The sequence below is a fragment of the Chelon labrosus genome (genome assembly GCF_963514085.1).
Source record: "Chelon labrosus genome assembly, chromosome: 16".
Classification (NCBI taxonomy): Eukaryota; Metazoa; Chordata; class Actinopteri; order Mugiliformes; family Mugilidae; genus Chelon; species Chelon labrosus.
Genome location: NC_140349.1, coordinates 26,244,019 through 26,263,942, shown reverse-complemented (window position 1 = coordinate 26,263,942; position 19,924 = coordinate 26,244,019). Strand labels below are relative to the sequence as shown.

The following is a 19,924-nucleotide window of genomic DNA, read 5'->3' as shown; positions in this document are numbered from 1 at the left end:
TACTACTAGCTAAACAAATTTTCAAGCACACACGACAATGAAAAAGGTGAAGTGTTTTGTTGTCTCAGATATCCTTCAGGATGTTATAACCCTGTGAGCTGGGAAACCATTGTGGAGGCCAGCTGGTTTTAATGCTGGCCCTGTCCTTCAGCAGGCTGTAATATTTGGCCAGCTTGGGGTACCGTCCAACAGACAGCCTAAAGAGAAGACACAGGCCCATCATGTCACTGAAAAAGTAGATCACCCTCCATAAAGTAATGAACTCCATCACCTACCCGAAACGAAAAGCAAAAGCAACGTTCGGAAAGACAATCACGTCAGCTAGTGAGAAGGCCCCCGCCAGGTATGAGCCTGCAGCCACCTAGATGCAGAAAGCAAACAATGAAACCACTGCTGACGATGTATAGTGTGTGAATGTATGCAACTGTACAAGCTTGTGTACTGTTCATGTGCACATACATTCTGCAGGTAACCGTCCCACAGTTTGAGCTCAGTGACCAGAGCTTCTCTGTGCCTCTTCATAGCAGAGTCGCACCTCTCTTCTTCAGGGACATGTCCGTCATAGTAGATAACTAAATCTAAGACAGAGCACCCAATATGAACATCACTACAGTGTGCTATACCTCCAGGACATTCTGCTATTGTGTAAAAGACTGACTGAGTTTATCAGTGAGGGTGGGACCCTCCATCATTCGCTGATACATGAGTGCTTGCTCTCGAGGATTGTCAGGAATCAGCTTGTAGCCCTGGGACTTAAACTGGTTCTGTCACAGCAGAGAAAAGGAAAAGTATGAGCAGACTTATGCGTCAAAGTCAAGCAAGCATAATATTCAACATGTTCCATATTTCACTTCACCTCTAGGTATAAGCATGCTGCGATGGACTCATTCACTATGTTGTCTCCATGTTTGAATGCAGGGAGCTGGCAGAGAGAAATGCTGACATAAGAAAGCAGGCTTTTAGCTGGTCTTTGCTATAAAGGCCTACAAAAGACCAGTCAGCAAAATGGTGTCGCACAGCATCGTGGAAAAAGCATCAGACACAATTAATTACTAGAAATGTGTACAAGATTACTACAAAAGTGCAAGAAATTACGGGAAATGTGAAATTAATTACTATAAATGTGTACTAGATAAACTGCAAGAAATTGAAATTGAAATAACTTTAAAGTGTAAGAAATTTTTATAAATGGGAAAAAGTGTAATCAATTATAGTAAATGTGTAACAGATTACAACTAATAGTTACTGTATTACGATAAACGTGTACGCCTTCTATAAAGGCTGTAATATTTGAAATTAATTACAAAAATTGTTTACTAGATAACTATAAATATGTTCAAGATTACTAAAAATGTACAGGAACTACAAACGCGAAATGAATTCATGCACAGATGTAGTATACTACCTTAACCTCGTAATAAATTACTAAATAAATCACACTGTAACAAACATTGATCCTATACTCCTCCTAGTTCCCCTTAAAGTTCCAGTATTTGACTGGTGGCTGATATAAATCCATCTCCATGTGTCTACCTGTCCTCTTGGGTTGATTTCCAAGACTTCCTGCGATTTCTGCTCTCCTTTCTCAAAAGACAGCAGCTTGTGTTTGTAGCCCTGCAGCTTCTTTTCCTGCAGAGCGATCATAACGCGCCAACAAGGAGGTGAACCGGCCCCCCATAGCAGACTCATTGACTTGGCCATGGGAGCAGATAGACCCAGTCCTGAGTCAATGAAACACAAAGAAGCGTTACACCAAACTGCACGAATACGGTGAAGTGAGTGGCAGTTGTCAGGTTTATGGTGCGTCCTTAATCCAAAGGTTGATCAGTAGAGACACGCCTACGTGACTCAAAGTGAAAGAGAATGACACGGAAATCCACTTTTACACTCAACAGTTTTTTTTTTTTTTTTATTGTAGAATGTGTATACACAGCATTTCAAGTGATAACCGTGGTTTCAAAATATTTATGCAGTGATGCTTCCTAGCTCTTGTTGTGCTGTGAGAGGAGTAGACACTTGAGCTGGGACTTCAGTTATCCACAGTGTCCCACGACCTGTTCAAGTTCATACAGAGTCCAACAGAGTCCAAAACACTGCTCCCCGACATTTGAAAAAACAAACATTTTTGCTATAACCACATCTCTCTCTTTAATTACAATTCACAGAAAAAACTTTTTTTGATCTTTTCTCAGACTATAAAACAAGTTTCTACAGAAATTACAAAAATAATACATAACATAAACCGCACTAAACATGCACACTGTAGAACTACAGTATCTAGGACTTGGCAGCTGACAAGGGCATTTACATTTACATTTTCTGCAGAATTCTCTGCAAGTCCTTCCTTCTAAAAAAACGTCCATGTCCTTCTGTCTTTTTACACTTTACAAACAGTTCCTCTGAGATAAAAATCGTCCTTTTTTCCTGTATTTTCAATCAGTCGTTCATTTCAGCACAAAAGACTATGCGATAAGGTGCAAGATGTCAGAGCTTTGCAAATAAATACTGAGAAAGTTAATTGTAACACCAATATTCGAACCTGTGAATGTGACATCTGAGCTGTAGGAGGTGAAGACAAGAGCAAAGAGGTGGTGAAAAGGTACAGCACTGTCCCTTTTAAATGAAAGGCACTCATCAGATTGACAACCTTTCACATTGCTACTAAACACAGCTACACGATTCAAATGTGCAACTGCAGAAGCAAATCATTTCCATAGAAGAATTTTTACTAACCATCTTTATTTGTGTGATTTTCTTTTGACATTGTATTTGCTTCAGGCCGTTAAGTCTTTTCAAATTCACAGCTTAAATAAAGGAAAAAGTCACAGCTGCAGAAATTTACAAAAAATTATCCCTTTGGACGAATGCACCATTAAAATATTTTTAGATAACAAAAAAGGCAGCGTTTTCCCTTTACCCGCAAAATTCCCTCCTTATGTGACACATTTCTTGCCCCCACTATTTGTTCTGGAAGATTTTTTGTTGATGGCTACAGCCTCTTCACTCAGAAACATCAGGCAAGATAATCAGCTGGCAAAAACCTAAAGGGACTTGTGGCCGCTGGAGCACAACTCTAAAGTGTGGTGAGGGCTGACAGATGTCGCACTGACATCGACAGCTGTGAGGACAGGTGAATGATGATCACATCTGGGGTTCTGGTGAATCAGTTAGACCTAAAGCAAGGGCTTCTTCTGGTGTCAGACCGTTTTTCAGAGTCCGCCTCACTGTAAGGAGAGGAGAGGAGAGGAGAAAATTATTCTCATTTTCTGTACTCAAACTGATGATGTGTTCAGTTCTGTACTGTAAATTAACCATATTAATAGGATCAGAAGCCTGCTTGTTACCTGGCTCAGAATCAAGACATAGACAACTGCCAATTTCACTTGTGATACACATCTTCCGATCAAGTTACTAAGCTTTTTCCTGATGTGACAAACTATTACTTTAAAAAAATGTAAAAGCTAGTTTTAGTTCTTGGAGCTTATCAACAATTTGGGCATTTCTACGAGGCAATTTGTTGGTTGTTTTCCAGTATGTCCAAACTAAAACTCACTTATACACTATATAGTATAATATAATAATGAGCAGTAGTAGTTGACAGTCTCATTTAGGTCGTACATGATTTGCGGTTGGCCCTGGACCTCCTCCTCTCTCTGGGCTGGGTTCTGGTTCCTGGACCCTGAGTGGCTGACCTCACTATACGCTCCATGATTTCATCAGCGGCATCATCTCGGCATATCTGAGCGCCCTCCACTGCTGGCGTCCATGGCTGCATAGTGCGACCTGCATGAGGTGATGAAAGCTTGTGCATCAGCAAAGAAACCCTTCTAAATTCACAAACTCCAGTAGGGAACCTCTTGTCTTTCTCACCTCCTCGCCCAGGTCGTGATCTTGTCCGTGTCCGAAGGCCCGGCACCCCACTTCCCTCCTTGTCGCCGCCACTGAGGCTGGTTCTCAGCACTGCCTTCATGTGCTCATGCTCTGCGGCATCCTCCGCATGGCCCAGAGCCTGAGGTTGCTCACTCTCCTGGCTGCCACCGGGGGCACTGCTGTTGGTGCTTGAGCCATAGCGACCACATTGCTGGGGGAAATAGAATGAAATAGGATCAGAATTTGGCAGCTTGTGCTATAGATAAGTTGGACAAACGCGCTGAAGAAAAAACTGCAAATCTTACACTGACTATGATATTTTATTGAATCAGTCAGATGTTAAATGAACACTTAAAGAAAAGTTAACAGTTAGTGAATCCATGCACACACAGGCAGACATGCTGGCACACATGTTGATACCTCACGCTCCTCTTCATCATCAGACTACAGGAGAAGGAAAGAGTGAATGTCAAACAACAGATCAAAGGAAAGGAAGAGTAAACAAGTGAACTAGCCTTGGAAAAAGAGGAAGAGGAGAAAGAGAGATTGAACATCTCTGAGTGTGTCTGTGTGTGAGGAATTTAGTGTGTGATGCTCACAGGAGAGTTAACGTCCATGATCATCTTTCCTCGGGTCTTATTGCGTTCACGATGGTCGGCTCGTTTCTGTTTCTGCTGCAGCACGCGTTCTCGGGTGGTTCGGTACTCCAGTGCAAACTCGCTGAGGATTTTACTGAACCTGTGGACGCTGATCTCTCTCACACTGTAGGGCGGATGACCGAGGAACAACAGGAACGAATGGAACCTAGGTGGTGAAGTTCATGTTGAAATAGGTCATAGGTAAAAGCATACTGATGGTCACATTTGATTGTAGTAGCTAGTTTTTATTCATCATATTGTACTGTAATTTGGGTTTCACTGGATTTATTTTAGTAGTTGGGAGGGGACCTACCTGTTGATGATCCTGCGGTGAACAATCTTGAGGATGATGACTCTTTCGGCACACTCTTTGAGGAAGTCAGACATCTTCTGCTTTAGCTGGGGCTTCATCTCATGCTTGGCGATCACCTTCAGGTGGTCCCATGACGCTTTGCAGCGTCGCTCCATCTGACACAAGTTCTCCTGCAGCTGGTCAAAGTCCACCTGACAGAAAAGAAATTGAAACAAACAAATGTCCAATTAGAAAACCACTCTGATAAACTGCTGCATATAAAACAGCTGATTCTCCATTATAAAGCTTTCCGTATCAGTTTAGCGAGATCACCTAACACATCCTTAATATCTTCATGTGAATGTGTGATTGTTAGGTTTTGGTTTGGAGACAATTTCAACAAGCCAACATGAAGTATAAACAAATGATAAGCATGATAAGCAAATATTAGACTTCCCAACATGCACTGTTTGAATGTTTAGATTCTCTAGAGACACTAAAACTTGCTGTGTGTCTTTACAACAACAAACTCAGTGCTAGTTGTTTCTCCTAACAGCAATAAAAACAAGTCCCTCTCCATGTATGAACTGTGGTACAAGTGTTTCCAGCAACTTCTGAACCTGAGAACTTTATTGATCTTGTTTCCTCAACTCATCTCTTATACATGTATGTTTGACAGTGCAGGGAAGCTAACAGTATGTGGCGTGCACACGCTTTCCATTAGTGAGTGTGATTCATACTTTTGCAGAACGTGTGATGGCCCCTATCTCAGAGTAGAGGTCAGTGCTCTGAGGGAAGTTTTCCACCACTGCAGAGCAAGCGTGATGGAGCAGAGACTGCTTATGCACCGTGTCCTTTACTTCTGGAACTTTCTCCAAATATGTCAGCTCGAAGCCTTTAGCCTGGAAAACAAGATTTATTTGGAACAGGAAATCATATTTGGTTTACATCAAAAATGCCAAAACTGACTGTGAGCAAAGAATGTAGTTGTAAATGTGTGATGTAATTTTTAATCCACAAATTACAAGCTTAGAAAATTCACACTCCATAAAAATCACTGACAAAGGAAACATATGAATGGCCATGACTCACATTGGTGCCATTGAGGAAGTTTCCAATTGAGAGTAGAGTAGAGAGGATGTAGCACAGGGTTTTATTCTTCTCCAGCTGCTCCATACCTTCCTTTAAATCCTGAAGCGGCTCTGCTACTTCCTGGGAGGACATCATTAGCTGAGTTAATTAAGACTTCCAAAAACCTGTGTTTCGTCAGTCAGAAGTTACATAAGACTAGGAGAACAGGTGCACCTTGTCCCACCACATTAAAGGTTGCTGCTTTGGATACCCTTAGCTATCAAAGGTGTTTCTGATTACGGTGAAGCGTTTGTTTTTGTGCAGCAGGTCCTATGGTGCGTTTGTGTGCATGCATGGCAAGTTGTCCTCCATTAAACTTCCCACTACTGAACCTTTGGGAGTGCCGCCTGTGTGGTTGGGGATCGTGTGTTACATGGAGAGATTAAAGACAACTGCATCCTGCTGGAAGTTGTAAAATTTACAGGACAACAACAGAGGTGCGGCATGTTTCTCATTCTCTGAGTTCTGACTTTGAACTTTACCTCCCGGACGCATCTTTTGCTTGAGTACTACATGGTGTGCCAGAAGATTAAGAAGTCGGGGTACTGCTAATAAGCGTGCATATTTTGTTGTGATGTAACTGATGCTGTGCGGATGTTGTTTGTACTAAAGGTATGTTGGTACTTACTGACACGGGTGTAAGGCACACACACAAAAGCACACATGCTGTGCACATTTAGTCGAAACCTCTATGGTGCAGAGTTCTTTAAGCTATGACTGTTTCTGCTTTAATAAAACTACTTTCACTTGTTGAGTATTATTTTTAATGTGCATCTGGTCATGGCTTTGGTTTGGCTTTCTCTTTCCTACATTTCTTTGAAAAGAATCTACCACATTTTTTTCAAACTTTTGTAGATTCATCAGTTTTAAGCTTTTAGAAGCAAAGTTCCATGTTTAAACAGACCTTCTCTGTCGCTTCGTAGTCCATCTTAAAGGCCCAAAGCTGGAGTCTGGCAGACAGCTCACTGATGGAGGACAGAGTGAGGAGAAACTGCTCTGCAGAGCCCAGAGGGACATCAGGGTTGGCCAGCTGGGCTTCCTGGATCTTCTGCTTCTCTTCCTCAGTTGGGATCATCGTCAGGATTTTCTGGAGATGCAACGATAGGAAAGAAGTGTGAGGAAGGATTTGGGAATCACTTTTTCCCTTTTCACCGTAGTTGAACCACTCACCTCTATGCCCTCCTTGTTCAGAGCGTACTCGTCAAAGTTTAGGATGGCTGTCTTGATGGTGCGAGGTGGAGGCAGAACCGTCAGGCCGATGTTGATGGCGTTACTTCTCTTAGAATCCAAAACAATGATCTCCTGACGTTTGCCGTCAGCTGCTGTTTTCTAGGACACAGAAATACACAGAGGGTCAATGCTGGATCACATTCTTTCTCCCTCCCCTGCTTTCTCTCTCTCTCTTTTCTCAGTGTGGTCTATTTTATGGGCTTGTGAGGATTAGAGGGCCCATCACTAACGACAACTGTGTGGACTATATGGGTAGTGGGACCAGGAAATGCCATTACAGCTCAGGTATTTATTGTACGTGTAAGTCTGTAGACGTATTATTATTAGATGTGTACATTAATAGCTATTATAGAAGGAATTTATACTGTGTCAATACTTAAGAGTTTAACAGGAGTGGGAGCTAAGACTTGCCACTTAAAAATCCCATACTCTCCACGTGGAGACCTGGGGACACACTACATTACAACTCTGTACTCTTATCATAATAGTATTTTATAGAATAACCATAGCTATTGTTAATGGTATTACCAGCGGTGTAGGGGAAAACTGGTTTCAACTTTCAACCCTGCAGTCTCTAATCTTTGATATCTAAACCTTGTATGTTAATGGCCAAAATTACTGAAGCTAAAGAAGTGAACAAAGAAGAATCTCCCAAAACAATAACATCAGTAAAGCACTTTACACTGTTTAATATTCAAACCACACACCAATGACAGCAGAGCTGCCATTCACTGTGATCAGCCACATCAGCTTTACCACCAAAAATGTTTGGTACAGTCATTTGTGACTTACACACAAATTACAATGTTATGTCTGAGAGTTTAATCTAAATATGCTACACCCCAGTTGTAAGCTGCATCTCTCCTCAACTTCATGTGTGATGGCAGCTGAATGGAGAAATAAATAATAGCACATTCTTTTTAATATCTTTAGGATTAACATTATTCAGTATCATATAGGCGTCCCAAACCTCTCTAAACTCTTTTCAGTCTCTGTTTGTGTACCTTTGTAACAGGCATTTCCTTAGACTTCGTCTCAAACAGGTGTTCCAGTTTGGCTGTGTCCATCTTTACTGGTTCCAATTTGGACCAGAATGAGTCTCCACTCCGCTTGTAGTCCCTGTACTGGCAGTCTGTCGGACGCACCTGATCACAAACAGAGCAAGAACAGCTCGCATGAGGTAGAAACTCCCATTTTCTACAATAAAAAGGGTAAATGAGAGACTCTGAATGCAACAAACCACAAATGATAGCAGCAACAGGAACATGCTGAGTGAGTCATTGCGTCTGATGAATCAGACTCAGTCTTCACTGGTTAATGGAAACATGCATTTTTTTTTTGAAGAACCTGTTTATCTTGGTGGTTTGCAAGGTCTTCTGCACAAATATGTAGTTCACATGGAGTAAAACTAATTCTGTAATTTCAATAAAAAGCAAAACTCAGTCTGCTTTCTTTGCCTTGGATTCATGTCTGATGATAAGAAATCCTTTATTGTAGCTATCTAGTTTTGACTGAATGCAGGTGTAAAACTGTATAAAAACTGTAATGTATTTTTCCATGTGTCCTAAAAGCCTCAGTCGTACAATCTTAATGAGGATTTTAATGTTTTGACTCACCTCACTCCAGAAGAGTCTGATGGTCTTCTTCTTTTTGTTGAAGAGAGGTGGCTCTGGGGGAGGAGGCACTGGAATTGTAGCGCTAAATGAAGGAGGAGGTGGTGGCCTCATAATGCCAATTAAGGGTGGGGGTGGAGGGCAGGTGCCTAGCATTGCTGGGGGTAGTGGGAAACAGGGTGGAGGAGGCGGCGGAGGTGGGAGGTCACTGCACCCTCCCATTGAAACGGCATCCAGAATGTCCTTGTCATCCTCCTCTGTTAGGTCGGTGAAGTTGATGTCCCCGATGCGCAGCTCTCGAGGGCTGGCCAGCAGCTGGTCCCAGATCGTGTCTGATTCCTTTTTGGGTGGGGTAGGAAGGGGCTCATTGTCAGGGCTGTCCAGGTGCGGGATGGGCGAGCCAAGCCCCTTGATCAGGTCTCCAAACCGTTCAGCAAATTGACGAATGCTGCCGTGGTTTTCTGACTCGCCATTCTCGGTGTCCTCCTGGTTGTTGCCCAGTTGTTCATTAGCTTCCTGATGTGTCTCCCTGTCCTCTCCGTCTCCTTTCTCTTTCTCCTTCTCCACTTCCTCTTCTTCCTCCTCCTCATCGCTGGGCTTCTTATTCTGGGAGTACAGCATGTCCAGCATGAAGAGTTTACTGTTGAGGAGTTTGTTGCACTTATCATTCACCTCTGCCTCCTTACAGCCTGAGAAATATGGTGATGGGAATAAGAAAAGAAAATGGATGTTGGAATGAATACACACTGCATTTAATTGCATGTCCATTGACTGGGAGGTTGTACACCAAAGAATATTACTACAACATCAGAATGAATGACAAATACAATATGGTATATTATAATATAATAATATATTGCAAAGAAATTCCAAAACAGAATATTAAACTCCGACACTGACTCTGAGTAGAATACAGACTACCAACCATTCTCACTGTTCCCTCTCTCCTCTCTCTCGAGAGTGCTGCTAGCAGAGGAGATGCTGGAGGCTGAGCAGTTGTCCTTCTCGTTCACTTCCTCATTCTGTCGTTCTTTGTCACTCAGGATGCCACTGTCCTCCTCAGGCTCCTCTTTCTCCTTCTCCGGTTCTGTTTTGTGTTCCTTGACTTCTTCCTCCTTTTCCACTCCCACTTCCTCCTGCACTTCCTCTTCTTTCTGCTCTTCCTCCTCCTCTTCAGCCTCTTTTTCCTCTGTTTCTATGCTGGTACTGGATTCATCGGCTTCTCCTATAACAAATAAGTCAGTATTATTTTCAATCTCTCACAACTGGATTTAGTTTGTATGGGAGCTGCAGCCATGCCCATGGAAACACACTGTAAGATATACAGTAAGACTTATCTGTAATGAAACACTGTTTGAAACACATGAAAAGTCTTTGATTTTGAAGGCATCTTTGTGTAGACTGCATACACCCCTGTAAAAACGCACATTCACAGACACACACTAACAAGAAAAACCAAATCACACACTCACACATTACTAATGTAAACAATATGGCAGATACACAAAGCCAGGTAGTGGCAGGACCAGGATATTAACAGGAAATGAGGAATTAAGTTCCTGTTTACATCAAAACACAGTCATGCACACAGTACACATACGTAATTCAACAGTACAGGCCACGCAGTGATGGAGGCAGGGTAAGAATAACACCACGCTTGGGCCTCATACACTCGTGTATTTGATCTACAGTACCTCAGCTTGTGGCTGCACATGCACTCCAATACAAGGCTGTTTTCTTGCGCAAGATGTTTTGGCATCACACTTTCAAAAAGGTCTTTCAAAAACCAACCTGACCCTTTCACCCATATCCTCTCCAGCCCCTCTCATGGTGTCACCTCCTTTCCCCAATAACCGTTGTCAACAATCTATCTCCCTTTTGCTCACAACTGCCTTCTAATTTAAAATGTAAGCAGGAAAGTGAAACAATTTCAGCTTAAGAATGATTGTGGGGCACACTGTTGGGAACTGAACGGACAACATTCTGTTTTATTTTATAACTCTCCAAAGCTGTCTGAACTAAGAAAACAATCACAAACAGACTCATTGATAAATGTATGTAATGATAAATGTACCTCACTTTTGATGCTATTTACCGTGGTCTTTTTTAGTCTGTCAGTGTATCTACTAGCTATGTATATAGTTATATATAGTTTCATAGGAAATGCATCATAACTGTTCATACATTTATCATTGCTGGGAGCGCTTGAACAGTTGGTCAGACAAAACATAGAGTACAAATAAACAAAAGCACTTTTGGGATTTTGTTTGAAGTCTTAAATACTGCAATAAGAAGTACAATGAGAGAGGCCACACATCATCAATGTCACATTTCCATATACAGCACCTATCTGTTGTATAATAATGTCTATTAACTTTTTGTGTGTCAAGAACAAAGCTCATTAAAATAATGAGTTGGTTTGCGCTGTAAACACACAGACGAGCAGTTCTTGTATTAGTTTTTGGAGTGTGTTGTATTAAACAGCACTTGTGGTGGCCTATTCAAACATGTGTGCCACTAAATCAAGCAGAGATTGTATCTTAAATGCTTGGAACAAATACAAAGTTTAAGTTTATATGTCTTGTCATCCAAGTTGTTTTACAGTTTGCTAATAATCCACATTCCCAGAATAGTTTTAATCAACCAAACAGGTCAGTCCACTCACTCAAACATTGTTCTGAGTTGTCTTACCAGCCTCAGATGGGGTGACAGGGGCCTCAGCATCAAGCTCGGCCTCTGCGTCCTCCTGGGAGGCGAAGGATGATGGGGTGCTGCTGCGTGATGACGAGGGCCAGGCGTCCGAGGGTTCAAAGGTCAAGTTGAGGTCAGGGTGAGTCCTTGACACACGGACGCGCTCCTTCTCATATTCCTCTGCAGCCAGGCGCTCCACGTTCTTATACCTGGAGAGGGAGAGCGAGAAAGGATGAAAGAGGTAAAATCTGAGTCTGAGACAATGCGTCTTCTGTCTTGCAGTTCTCAACAGGGCTGTTCTAAGTGTTGGTCTTTGCCAAATTGTCCTCGTAACTACTCTAGGTATCTAGGTATTAAAATCATACAATGTTTACTACTCATTTTCTCCTCTGCAGCTGCCATGCCACTTCACAATATAATCCCACCTCACTAATCGTCCACAGAGGATTCACTGCATTCATCACTCCTGCTTCTCCTGTCCTATCAACCCAAATGCTCAGCCTTCACCAGCAGTTCAAAAAGGAAACATGAAGGAATTTAAAGAAGAAGAGATAGTGTGAGGAAAACACGCAGAGAGGAAAGGACAGGAGAAAGGAATGGGTAGAAGTTAATGTTAGTTTGGCTGTTGAAAGTCTAAACATCAGAAGTGAATCAGAGTAAACCTGTTCAAGATGTGCCTCGTTCGGCTCTCCTCCCTTCTCCATTTCCCCTCTCCTTCTGCCTCTCTCTTATTCACTTCCTCCCTCTCTCCTTCTACCAAACTTTACCATTCAACCTGCTGGCCAGAACAGATTTAGGGCACTGAGTCAACCCTCTCTCTCTCTCTCTCTCTCTCTCTCTCTCTCTCTCTCTCTCTCTCTCTCTTTCTTTCTTTCTTACTCTAACCCCTCCTCTTTCCCACCGTACCACGAATGTGTGGAGCTTCTGTTCAGAGTTCATTAGCATCAGGCCACTTCAGAGGTCTTAAGAAACCAGATCCTTATACATGGATGTGTGTGCATGTTGGTGTGTACGTGCATGTGATTAAGAATGAATTGAGTAAGCCAACTGTGTATTGTGTGCTTTAACGTGGCCCAAATCTTTGAGCATACTGTATGTCCTTACACGCTTAGAAATAAAATATGTTGACTGAAAGTTTGCAGGACACTAATATATCTATGAGCAGTGTTAATGTTCATAAATTATTCTTTGAAAAACTGCACTCTGTATGTGTCTGCTGAGCTATTACCAACTAATACTAATATGTATTATCACATATTTTGACACCGCCGTTTAACTTCATACACTAAGAAAGTACTGCAGTTTCTACTCATTTTGTAGCCTTAATCAATAAATCTAATAAATCTGATAAAAACAATCTTAAAACATGATCCTGCTTAAGACTATGTAAAACAGTTTAATTCAGAATCAGGAAAACTGTGAAGTACTACTTGTAATGTAATGCACAAGACTTGGAGAATACATTTTGCAGAGGTCAAAACTCTAACTAAACCTGCAGTATTAAGAACAATATACTACAGGCAGTGAGCTGAAACATGTTTGTAGATGGAGTTTTTACATTCCTGTGTTTTTTTTCCACCTCCATGCACCTTAGTTGAAGAAAGTGAAGTTGTGTCAAACATTCTACACTACATCTGAAGGACGCTATATGCTATAATTTGAGTACACTTAGTTTGGAAAATTAGTTGATTTGCTTATTTACACTTGTGATGGGACATTTCTATATTGCAACAGGAAAAAAAAATGAATACTTGATGTACTTTCATAGTAATACAACTGACATAGTGCAGTGCCTAAAGCTACATGCTAATACTAAAGATGATGTTAGCATGGTTATCTATTTTTTGTCTCTTTGTGTGTCCCTCACAGCTGTGGCTATGTGGATAAAAGAAATTTGTAATGGAGGGGTGACGAGGAGGTGAGGTGAAGTAAAAACTAGCTTTTGCCTGTCTCATACTTGTCTACCTTTTTTGTTGAGTCAATTCTCAGTCTGTCTTTCTCTCTATTTAACCATTTTTTTCTTGCTTTGACCATTCATTCAACATAGCACACAATGTAAATGTGTCATGTTCGAATCAACTGTGTTTTAAACTGAGGGTGAAAGAGATCTGAAAAAAACAACAGCTGTATTTGACACAGTACAGATAATGTAAATAAAAGTCACTTTTCATATTTTTGAAATATTGTGATGATTAACACAGTGGATTTGGCTAATACAGTTGTCATCACTCCTTACTCCTTGTGATTGTGACCTCACATGCCCTCTTGAGTAAATCTCTTGCTTCCTGTGATTTCCATCTACACACAAACATAGATTTATTAGCCTCATGAAAATGCTTTTTGCATGTGTGTGAGTGCACATGCGTGAGTGACAACTGTGGCTGTGTACGCGCGTGTATGCAGCGTGACAAGCTCGACAAATCCATCTGATTTTCTCACAACATGCTGCCAAAACAATCGGGTCCTTGGCAGCAGTTAATACAGCTCCTTAAGAAAGAAGAACAGGAAGAGAGAGCAGAGAAAGCTGGTTCCAGTCTCTGGCAGAAAAGGGCACCTTTTTAACCTGAAAACAATTACACTATCACCAAGCTACCCAAACTACCAGCGCACACATATTCCCAGAGGGTTCAGCTGTTCTGTGTTGTTTTGATTTTGTGCACACACTTACCTCTCCTCCCGTGCAAGCCTGGCCTCTTCCATTTTATCCACATAGCCGCGGCTGTGAGGGACACACAAACAGAGGATTTTAAAAGATAGTAATCAGACTGTAGTCCTCAATAGACAATTTAGTGAGAAATAACATGTGTACACACCTTGCATGCAAGCAACCCATTTTTCCATATTCTTTTTTTCACAACAAAAACTCTTCTTTGAGGCAATTCATAAATAATATCATTTTGAGTAATACTTTTAAGGAATTTCGATGTATTTTTCCATACTTTTTAATTTACTGTCACTTAAAGTCTTCTTTCTCAGTATTCTTTCTTTGAAATATACTAATTACTAGTAAAGTTCACCTAATATCAGCATTATTATTAAATCTGTATTTAGTATTGTGTGTTTTCCAAGCTGTATGATCTGACTTTTCTCCATCCTAATAGTCTCTTTAGTCACATAAATGAGTTAAATATGTTTCTCTTAGTCTAGTAAAGGGCTTGGAGCAGTTTTATGATGTCTTCCATTGCAGTGGACAGATGTTTAATGTATACAAAACCCTTCTGAGATCATATGGAAGGTGCTGCATTTCAAAAACTGCTTGGCACTCATCTTCATTATTTTGTTAACACAGCTTGGCAGGCCTCACCTATGCTTGTTCCTCTCCTCTCTTTCTATCTTCAGCAGTCTTTCCTCTCTCTCCACACGGCGGCGCTCTCGCTCAGCTGCCAGAGACTCCTGGTGTTGTCTATATGAGGAGGACAGAAGACCTCCCAAAGTGGGCCTGAAGCAGAGCGTGCGAGTAAAGAGGGGGGAAAAAGATCATCATTTATTAAGTTATTTTGTCATGTGAAAACGACTTTAATAATGTTCTTCTATAAATATGTCCGGTTCTAAAACAATGCATCTGCACAACATGTATCAAGTATAGATGTAACACAGCATAACTTATGTTTTAATAACTGTAGTGAGTCAGGAAACCAGATTCCCTTGCATTGCATTCCCTTTATGATCATGACTACATTACTGGGCTGCACACAGTCCATGTTTGTTGTGAGTGTGTTCAAATTTGTCCAAGCAAACACATGTGAATATGTACTTGTATGTGAAACGGTACAGGAGTGTGTATTTTAGGCACGTTTCCATGCATGTGAGGAGGGACATGTTGGAGCAGAGGCCTATTACCTTGAACTGGTAGGTGTACTTGAGGTGCTGAGAGAGGAGTAGGACATGAGACCACCATTCCTGGGAGAGGAAATGAGAGGGGGTGAGAAATTAGGTGACGCTGAGTGACCTCTCCCGTCGCCCAAGTTACACGACACCACATCTACTAACTGATCAGTGCAAAACTTGTGGCGACAAACTACAGTGATACCTGGTTACATAAAAGGAATGCTGTTGTTGCACCAACACTTGAGTGACCCTAATTAGCAACTGCATGCTGTGATGTTCACTCTGTTATGGTACTGAAAGATTCCAGGGAAGGTGTCTGTCCTCACTTACAGTGTTTAGAGGTTAAATATTTATGTAATGCGGTGATACGAAACCAAAAGTATATTGACTCATTTGAACCCTATTAGCATCTGATTCCTAATAATTATAACTGAAATTGAATTACATGCATTACAAGCATTACATTTCTGCCCTATGTATGCATATGTTGTTCATTAACAGGCCTGTAATCTGAAGTATCTAACAGAAGCAACAAGTGCTGTATAGATTATGTCTGAATCACATGGAAATAAAGCAAGAAAAAATATAACTCAACAAAAGTGGAAAGTGAATTGGGCTGGTGTCGAGATAAGGATGAGGAAAGGCAAAGTATTAAAGTAAGAAGCAAAGAGAGACTACAAAGATACAGGTTAAGAATATAAACAGGCATCTGTGCAAACAGCAAAATTCTTGTGTTCTCGAAAAGAGGGGAAAACAAAGTGCGGAACAAGTGTGGATTATCGACGCAGTGGCAGAACTAAGAAAAGAAATGTGAAAGAATGACAGGTGATAATAAGAGAGCTGGCAGATTCAAGGTGTGAAGGGTGTGAGGTCTGAAAAGAAGTGGTGAAAAGGGGAAGTGATGAATAACAAAAAGTGGTGCAAAGAAATCCAAGCTGGTGCAGAGAAAAAAGTCAGAAATAGAGGTGGAAATCCGAAAAGTAAAAGTGGAACACCGAAGAGAGAAAAAGAAAGCTTCTTGAGTTCATGGGTGACTGTTCTGCTGACCGTCTGACCTGGGAGATGTCGTTTTGGGTGGGTCCTCACTGGGTTTAGCTGGAGCCGAGGGTGAGGGCTCCTCATCGAAATCGTATGAGAAGAGGTGGAAGGGCGTGTGAGGCAAGTAAGGCAGGCGGTCAGGTGAAGGACGAGAGCTGCCACGTGATGGTGGGCTGACCTCCTTGGTTGCCGGGACAGTGACTATAGACTTTTTCCTGGCCAGCAGGGTGGCCAGGAGGGATGGCTGAGCTGGAGGGCTGACAGTGCAGGAGACGGGAGGAGAGGAGGTGGATGTAGAAGGGGAGGAAGTGGGTGTTGGAAGTACTTCTGTCCTATTCCTCTCTTCTTCCTCTTTTGAATACTCCTTTCTGGTAGTGATGGTAATGGACTGAAGGGTTGTTCTGTGAACGATGGATGGAAGAGGTCTAGCCGGACTAGGAGAAGAAGGATGGATTGAGAAGAATAAGTGGAAGAGCTGGGAAGATGAAAGACTAGTATTGCACTGATAGTAATAACTACCAGGAACTGTATATCAAAGCAGAGATCAAGCCAACCAGATATTCAATACAAAGCTGTGACTGGAGAAATATTTAATACAGAGCTCCACGAAGTCTAAGAAGAACAGGACATTATTTATTATTATTTCCACGTTACCACCATATCCTAAAATACCTGAGGGTGGTCTGATTAGCCCCCTCCTGCTCATCCGAATCAGACTCAGTCACAGGAGTCTCCTCTTCCTCCTCCTCCTCTTTGTCATTCTCACATTCCTCCTCTCTATGGAGGTGTTGGAGAGGGAATGCAGAGATGGGTGGAACATTTAAGGCAAGGATAGAGGGAGAGACGATGCAATGCATAAGAACTGAATGCAAATGCAAATCTCCACAGTAATAGAGAAATAAAGTGATGGAACTCAGAAAAGGAAAACATTTAGGACACTTAAAGACAACAAGCAAGGACATGGTGTCTACCAGATCAGGATAGGTAGAAAAGCAAAAGGATAACAACAAGACACAAAAGTGAAATGGAACAGGATGAATGGTGAATGGAGGCATGGAGTGGATCACACACTCCATGCCTCCCATTAGGTACCTTCACATGCACATGAAGACAAAACATTGTGACAAGAGGAAAGGAGGAAGGAATGCTAAAAGGAGAATGATCCATAGCCTAAAGACTGACTCCAGATCAGTGTCAGCAAACTGCTTTGTACAGTGAAACCAGATGAGCCTGGTTGCAGTTGAGTCGGTCTGCATTCTGCTGCCAGGTGTTGTTCCACAAGACCAGAGCCATGTGTGTGTGACGAATGAGATAGCCAGTAAAAGTTCTGTTTGTTTTTTCTATGTGTGCATGCGTAAAATGAAGCAGGATGTAAGGTCTGACATAAACAACGTTCACCCATTGATTCCAAAAAATCATATGCAAACAGATCTGACACAGTTAACTATATTTTTACTTCTCTATTCCAAGATTCACCTTACACACTGACTGAGGATGAAGAGACACGGAGGAGGCCCATAATGGCAGTGATAGCGCTACAGTGAAGGAAAAGACAAATAAGACGACAGATTTACCTTAGGCAGATAGCTAGAGTCCGACCCAAATTCCTATTATTGTGCAAATCCACACAGCACTGAAATAAGCCTGTGCTGGTTTAACAATGTGTGCGCTTGTATTAGAAGTACAAGCAAACCCTCAAGGCATGTGCTGATGCTGAGAAGTACTTAATTTCTATTAGTGGAGCAGGAGTCTGCATTAGCTGCAGAAGGAAAACCCACGCGGGAACGTGAGTGGCGGGGACACACTCTTGGCTGTTATAGCATTTATGTGAGGAGCAGAGGTCAAAGAGGTCAGCAGCTGACCTTTTTAAATTGACGTTTTAACTTACATGGATGGAAGGAAACCTGACAGTGCTCTGTAGCAGAAAGAGTCAGAACGCCTCTTTAAGCTCAGTTAATACTGTACATGTGCATCACAAAATGAATGATTTTTCTTTATACTCTTTATGTTCTGCTGTGACACCTTATCCCCTTATCACAAAACAGCTGGTCGAGACACTCCTCCATCTTCCCGTCACTCTCACCTCTCGCTCATGTCCTCAGCTCTGTGTCCACTGAAAGGCTGGAAGCCAGCTCTCTGTGGTGATGCAGGGCTGCAGGGGGAGGCCTGACCCGATCGCCCAAGAGAGGCCCTGCGACTTCGCCTCCTCTCCAGGCCACGCTTTTTGTCTCCACCCCCGAGGCTGGCCCGTCTCCGGTCTCGCCGCCCCATCGGTGGAGGCTGGCTGTCATCATCACCGTCTTCATGCCTTAGGGTCATCTGAAGGAGAAAGTTAAAAAGGATGTAACATGAGAGTGTTGATAGATGCTTGGTGTCAAACTGAATCATTCTTATAACATAACCAACAACTAAGCTGACATGTGATCTGTGATAAAAATCCACAATCTGTGGATCCGTTTGTGCCTCAAACCTCATAGATGTTGAGCTGCTCAACCAGGTCAAGATCAGTCCCTTTCCGTCCAAGGTGTCTTTGGGAAACTGTCTCCATTCCTTGTTCCTCCAGACCATCCACCATGTCGTAAAAGGAGTCCTGGTCTGGAAGTGCTGCAAGTGTCTACAAAAAGAAAGGAGACAATTATTCTTTCAATAATTCTGAAAACTCCGACAAAATATTACAGTGTTGAATGTTCACTCAATACATTTCACAGGGTTTGAGGCTGTGGCATTAACAACAAGTAGTGTAGCCTATATATTGCAAACAGAAGAACAAAATAAAAAAAAAAGCCAAGATTTTATTCATTTAAAATTGTGATTTTATGCTTATGAATGAAAGAAATTATGTGCTTTCAAGTAGCCATTGTCATATTAAAGGAATGTTTTATTGTATCCCATATTTAGTATATAGTATATAAGCATTCAGGATATGTATACCTTATTGATAAGGGTCATAGCATAGACCAGCAGCTCTGTGTCCACTCCATCCTTCTCATGCAAAATCTCCATAGCATTGGACCATGGCGTGCAGCCTGGATATCAAGTCAAAAAGGAAACTCTAAATTATGCTATCCACACAAACTAACTCTACGTATTGATCTAAAAAGAAATCAAACCATCAATAAGGGAAACAGAATAATTAACAACAGCAGCCCCTCTGTCACTTCAGTTATTTGCACCTCTCTTTGTGTCCACAGACGTGATGGCTTGTATCAGCAGTGGGGTGTTGGATTCGGAGTACTCCACAAATACCAGCAACAGCTTCAGAGCTGTTTTCACCACCAGACGGAACTATGGAAGGAAATATAAATGCATATATTAATATATTTTTGCATATATAAAGTTTTATTTTTTTTGGAAAATGTATATCCATATGGAAGCATCATGGTATGGTCTATGCTATGTGCACCGTTAAAGCCAACAGTTCGCACAGTTCATATACACACTTATGTATTTGTTTGTTTGTGTTTGTGAGTGCTGTTGTACAGCTATCTTTCTGAGGACCAGTTTGAGTTTTACACCATCAAAGTGAGGACATTTCTGCAAAGTGAGGATATTTTGGCCAGTCCTCACTTCTTTACAAGGCTGTTTGAGGGTAA

General features: G+C 41.8%; 2 protein-coding genes across 3 annotated transcripts in view; both read right to left on the bottom strand.

The window, feature by feature from the left end:
* LOC311501461 (glutathione S-transferase A-like) lies at positions 1-1,744 on the bottom strand. Its single transcript, XM_084563303.1, has 6 exons — positions 1,534-1,744; positions 857-922; positions 659-764; positions 460-578; positions 276-361; positions 1-197 (listed from the first exon to the last, which is right to left on the bottom strand). Exons 1-6 carry the CDS (start codon positions 1,699-1,701, stop codon positions 65-67), a joined length of 678 nt encoding a protein of 225 aa, XP_084419429.1. The 5' UTR covers positions 1,702-1,744; the 3' UTR covers positions 1-64.
* Positions 1,745-1,813: 69 nt separating this feature from the next.
* fhod3a (formin homology 2 domain containing 3a) overlaps positions 1,814-19,924 on the bottom strand; it is a 61,059-nt gene continuing 42,948 nt past the window's right edge. Inside the window, exons 7-27 of one of the 2 annotated variants that reach the window (XM_084563301.1) lie at positions 19,505-19,616; positions 19,263-19,357; positions 18,802-18,945; positions 18,415-18,650; positions 16,349-16,765; positions 15,306-15,365; positions 14,770-14,904; positions 14,134-14,184; positions 11,466-11,674; positions 9,700-9,999; positions 8,778-9,463; positions 8,166-8,306; positions 7,102-7,260; positions 6,836-7,018; positions 5,893-6,012; positions 5,541-5,702; positions 4,822-5,012; positions 4,470-4,674; positions 3,871-4,081; positions 3,619-3,783; positions 1,814-3,224 (exon numbers count right to left, since the gene is read on the bottom strand). In XM_084563301.1, coding sequence (XP_084419427.1) covers positions 3,142-3,224; positions 3,619-3,783; positions 3,871-4,081; positions 4,470-4,674; positions 4,822-5,012; positions 5,541-5,702; positions 5,893-6,012; positions 6,836-7,018; positions 7,102-7,260; positions 8,166-8,306; positions 8,778-9,463; positions 9,700-9,999; positions 11,466-11,674; positions 14,134-14,184; positions 14,770-14,904; positions 15,306-15,365; positions 16,349-16,765; positions 18,415-18,650; positions 18,802-18,945; positions 19,263-19,357; positions 19,505-19,616 — 4,065 coding nt within the window. In that variant the 3' untranslated portion in view covers positions 1,814-3,141. The remainder of the gene's footprint in view (positions 3,225-3,618; positions 3,784-3,870; positions 4,082-4,469; positions 4,675-4,821; positions 5,013-5,540; positions 5,703-5,892; positions 6,013-6,835; positions 7,019-7,101; positions 7,261-8,165; positions 8,307-8,777; positions 9,464-9,699; positions 10,000-11,465; positions 11,675-14,133; positions 14,185-14,769; positions 14,905-15,305; positions 15,366-16,348; positions 16,766-18,414; positions 18,651-18,801; positions 18,946-19,262; positions 19,358-19,504; positions 19,617-19,924) is intronic. The other variant, XM_084563302.1, reaches the window with a different exon arrangement.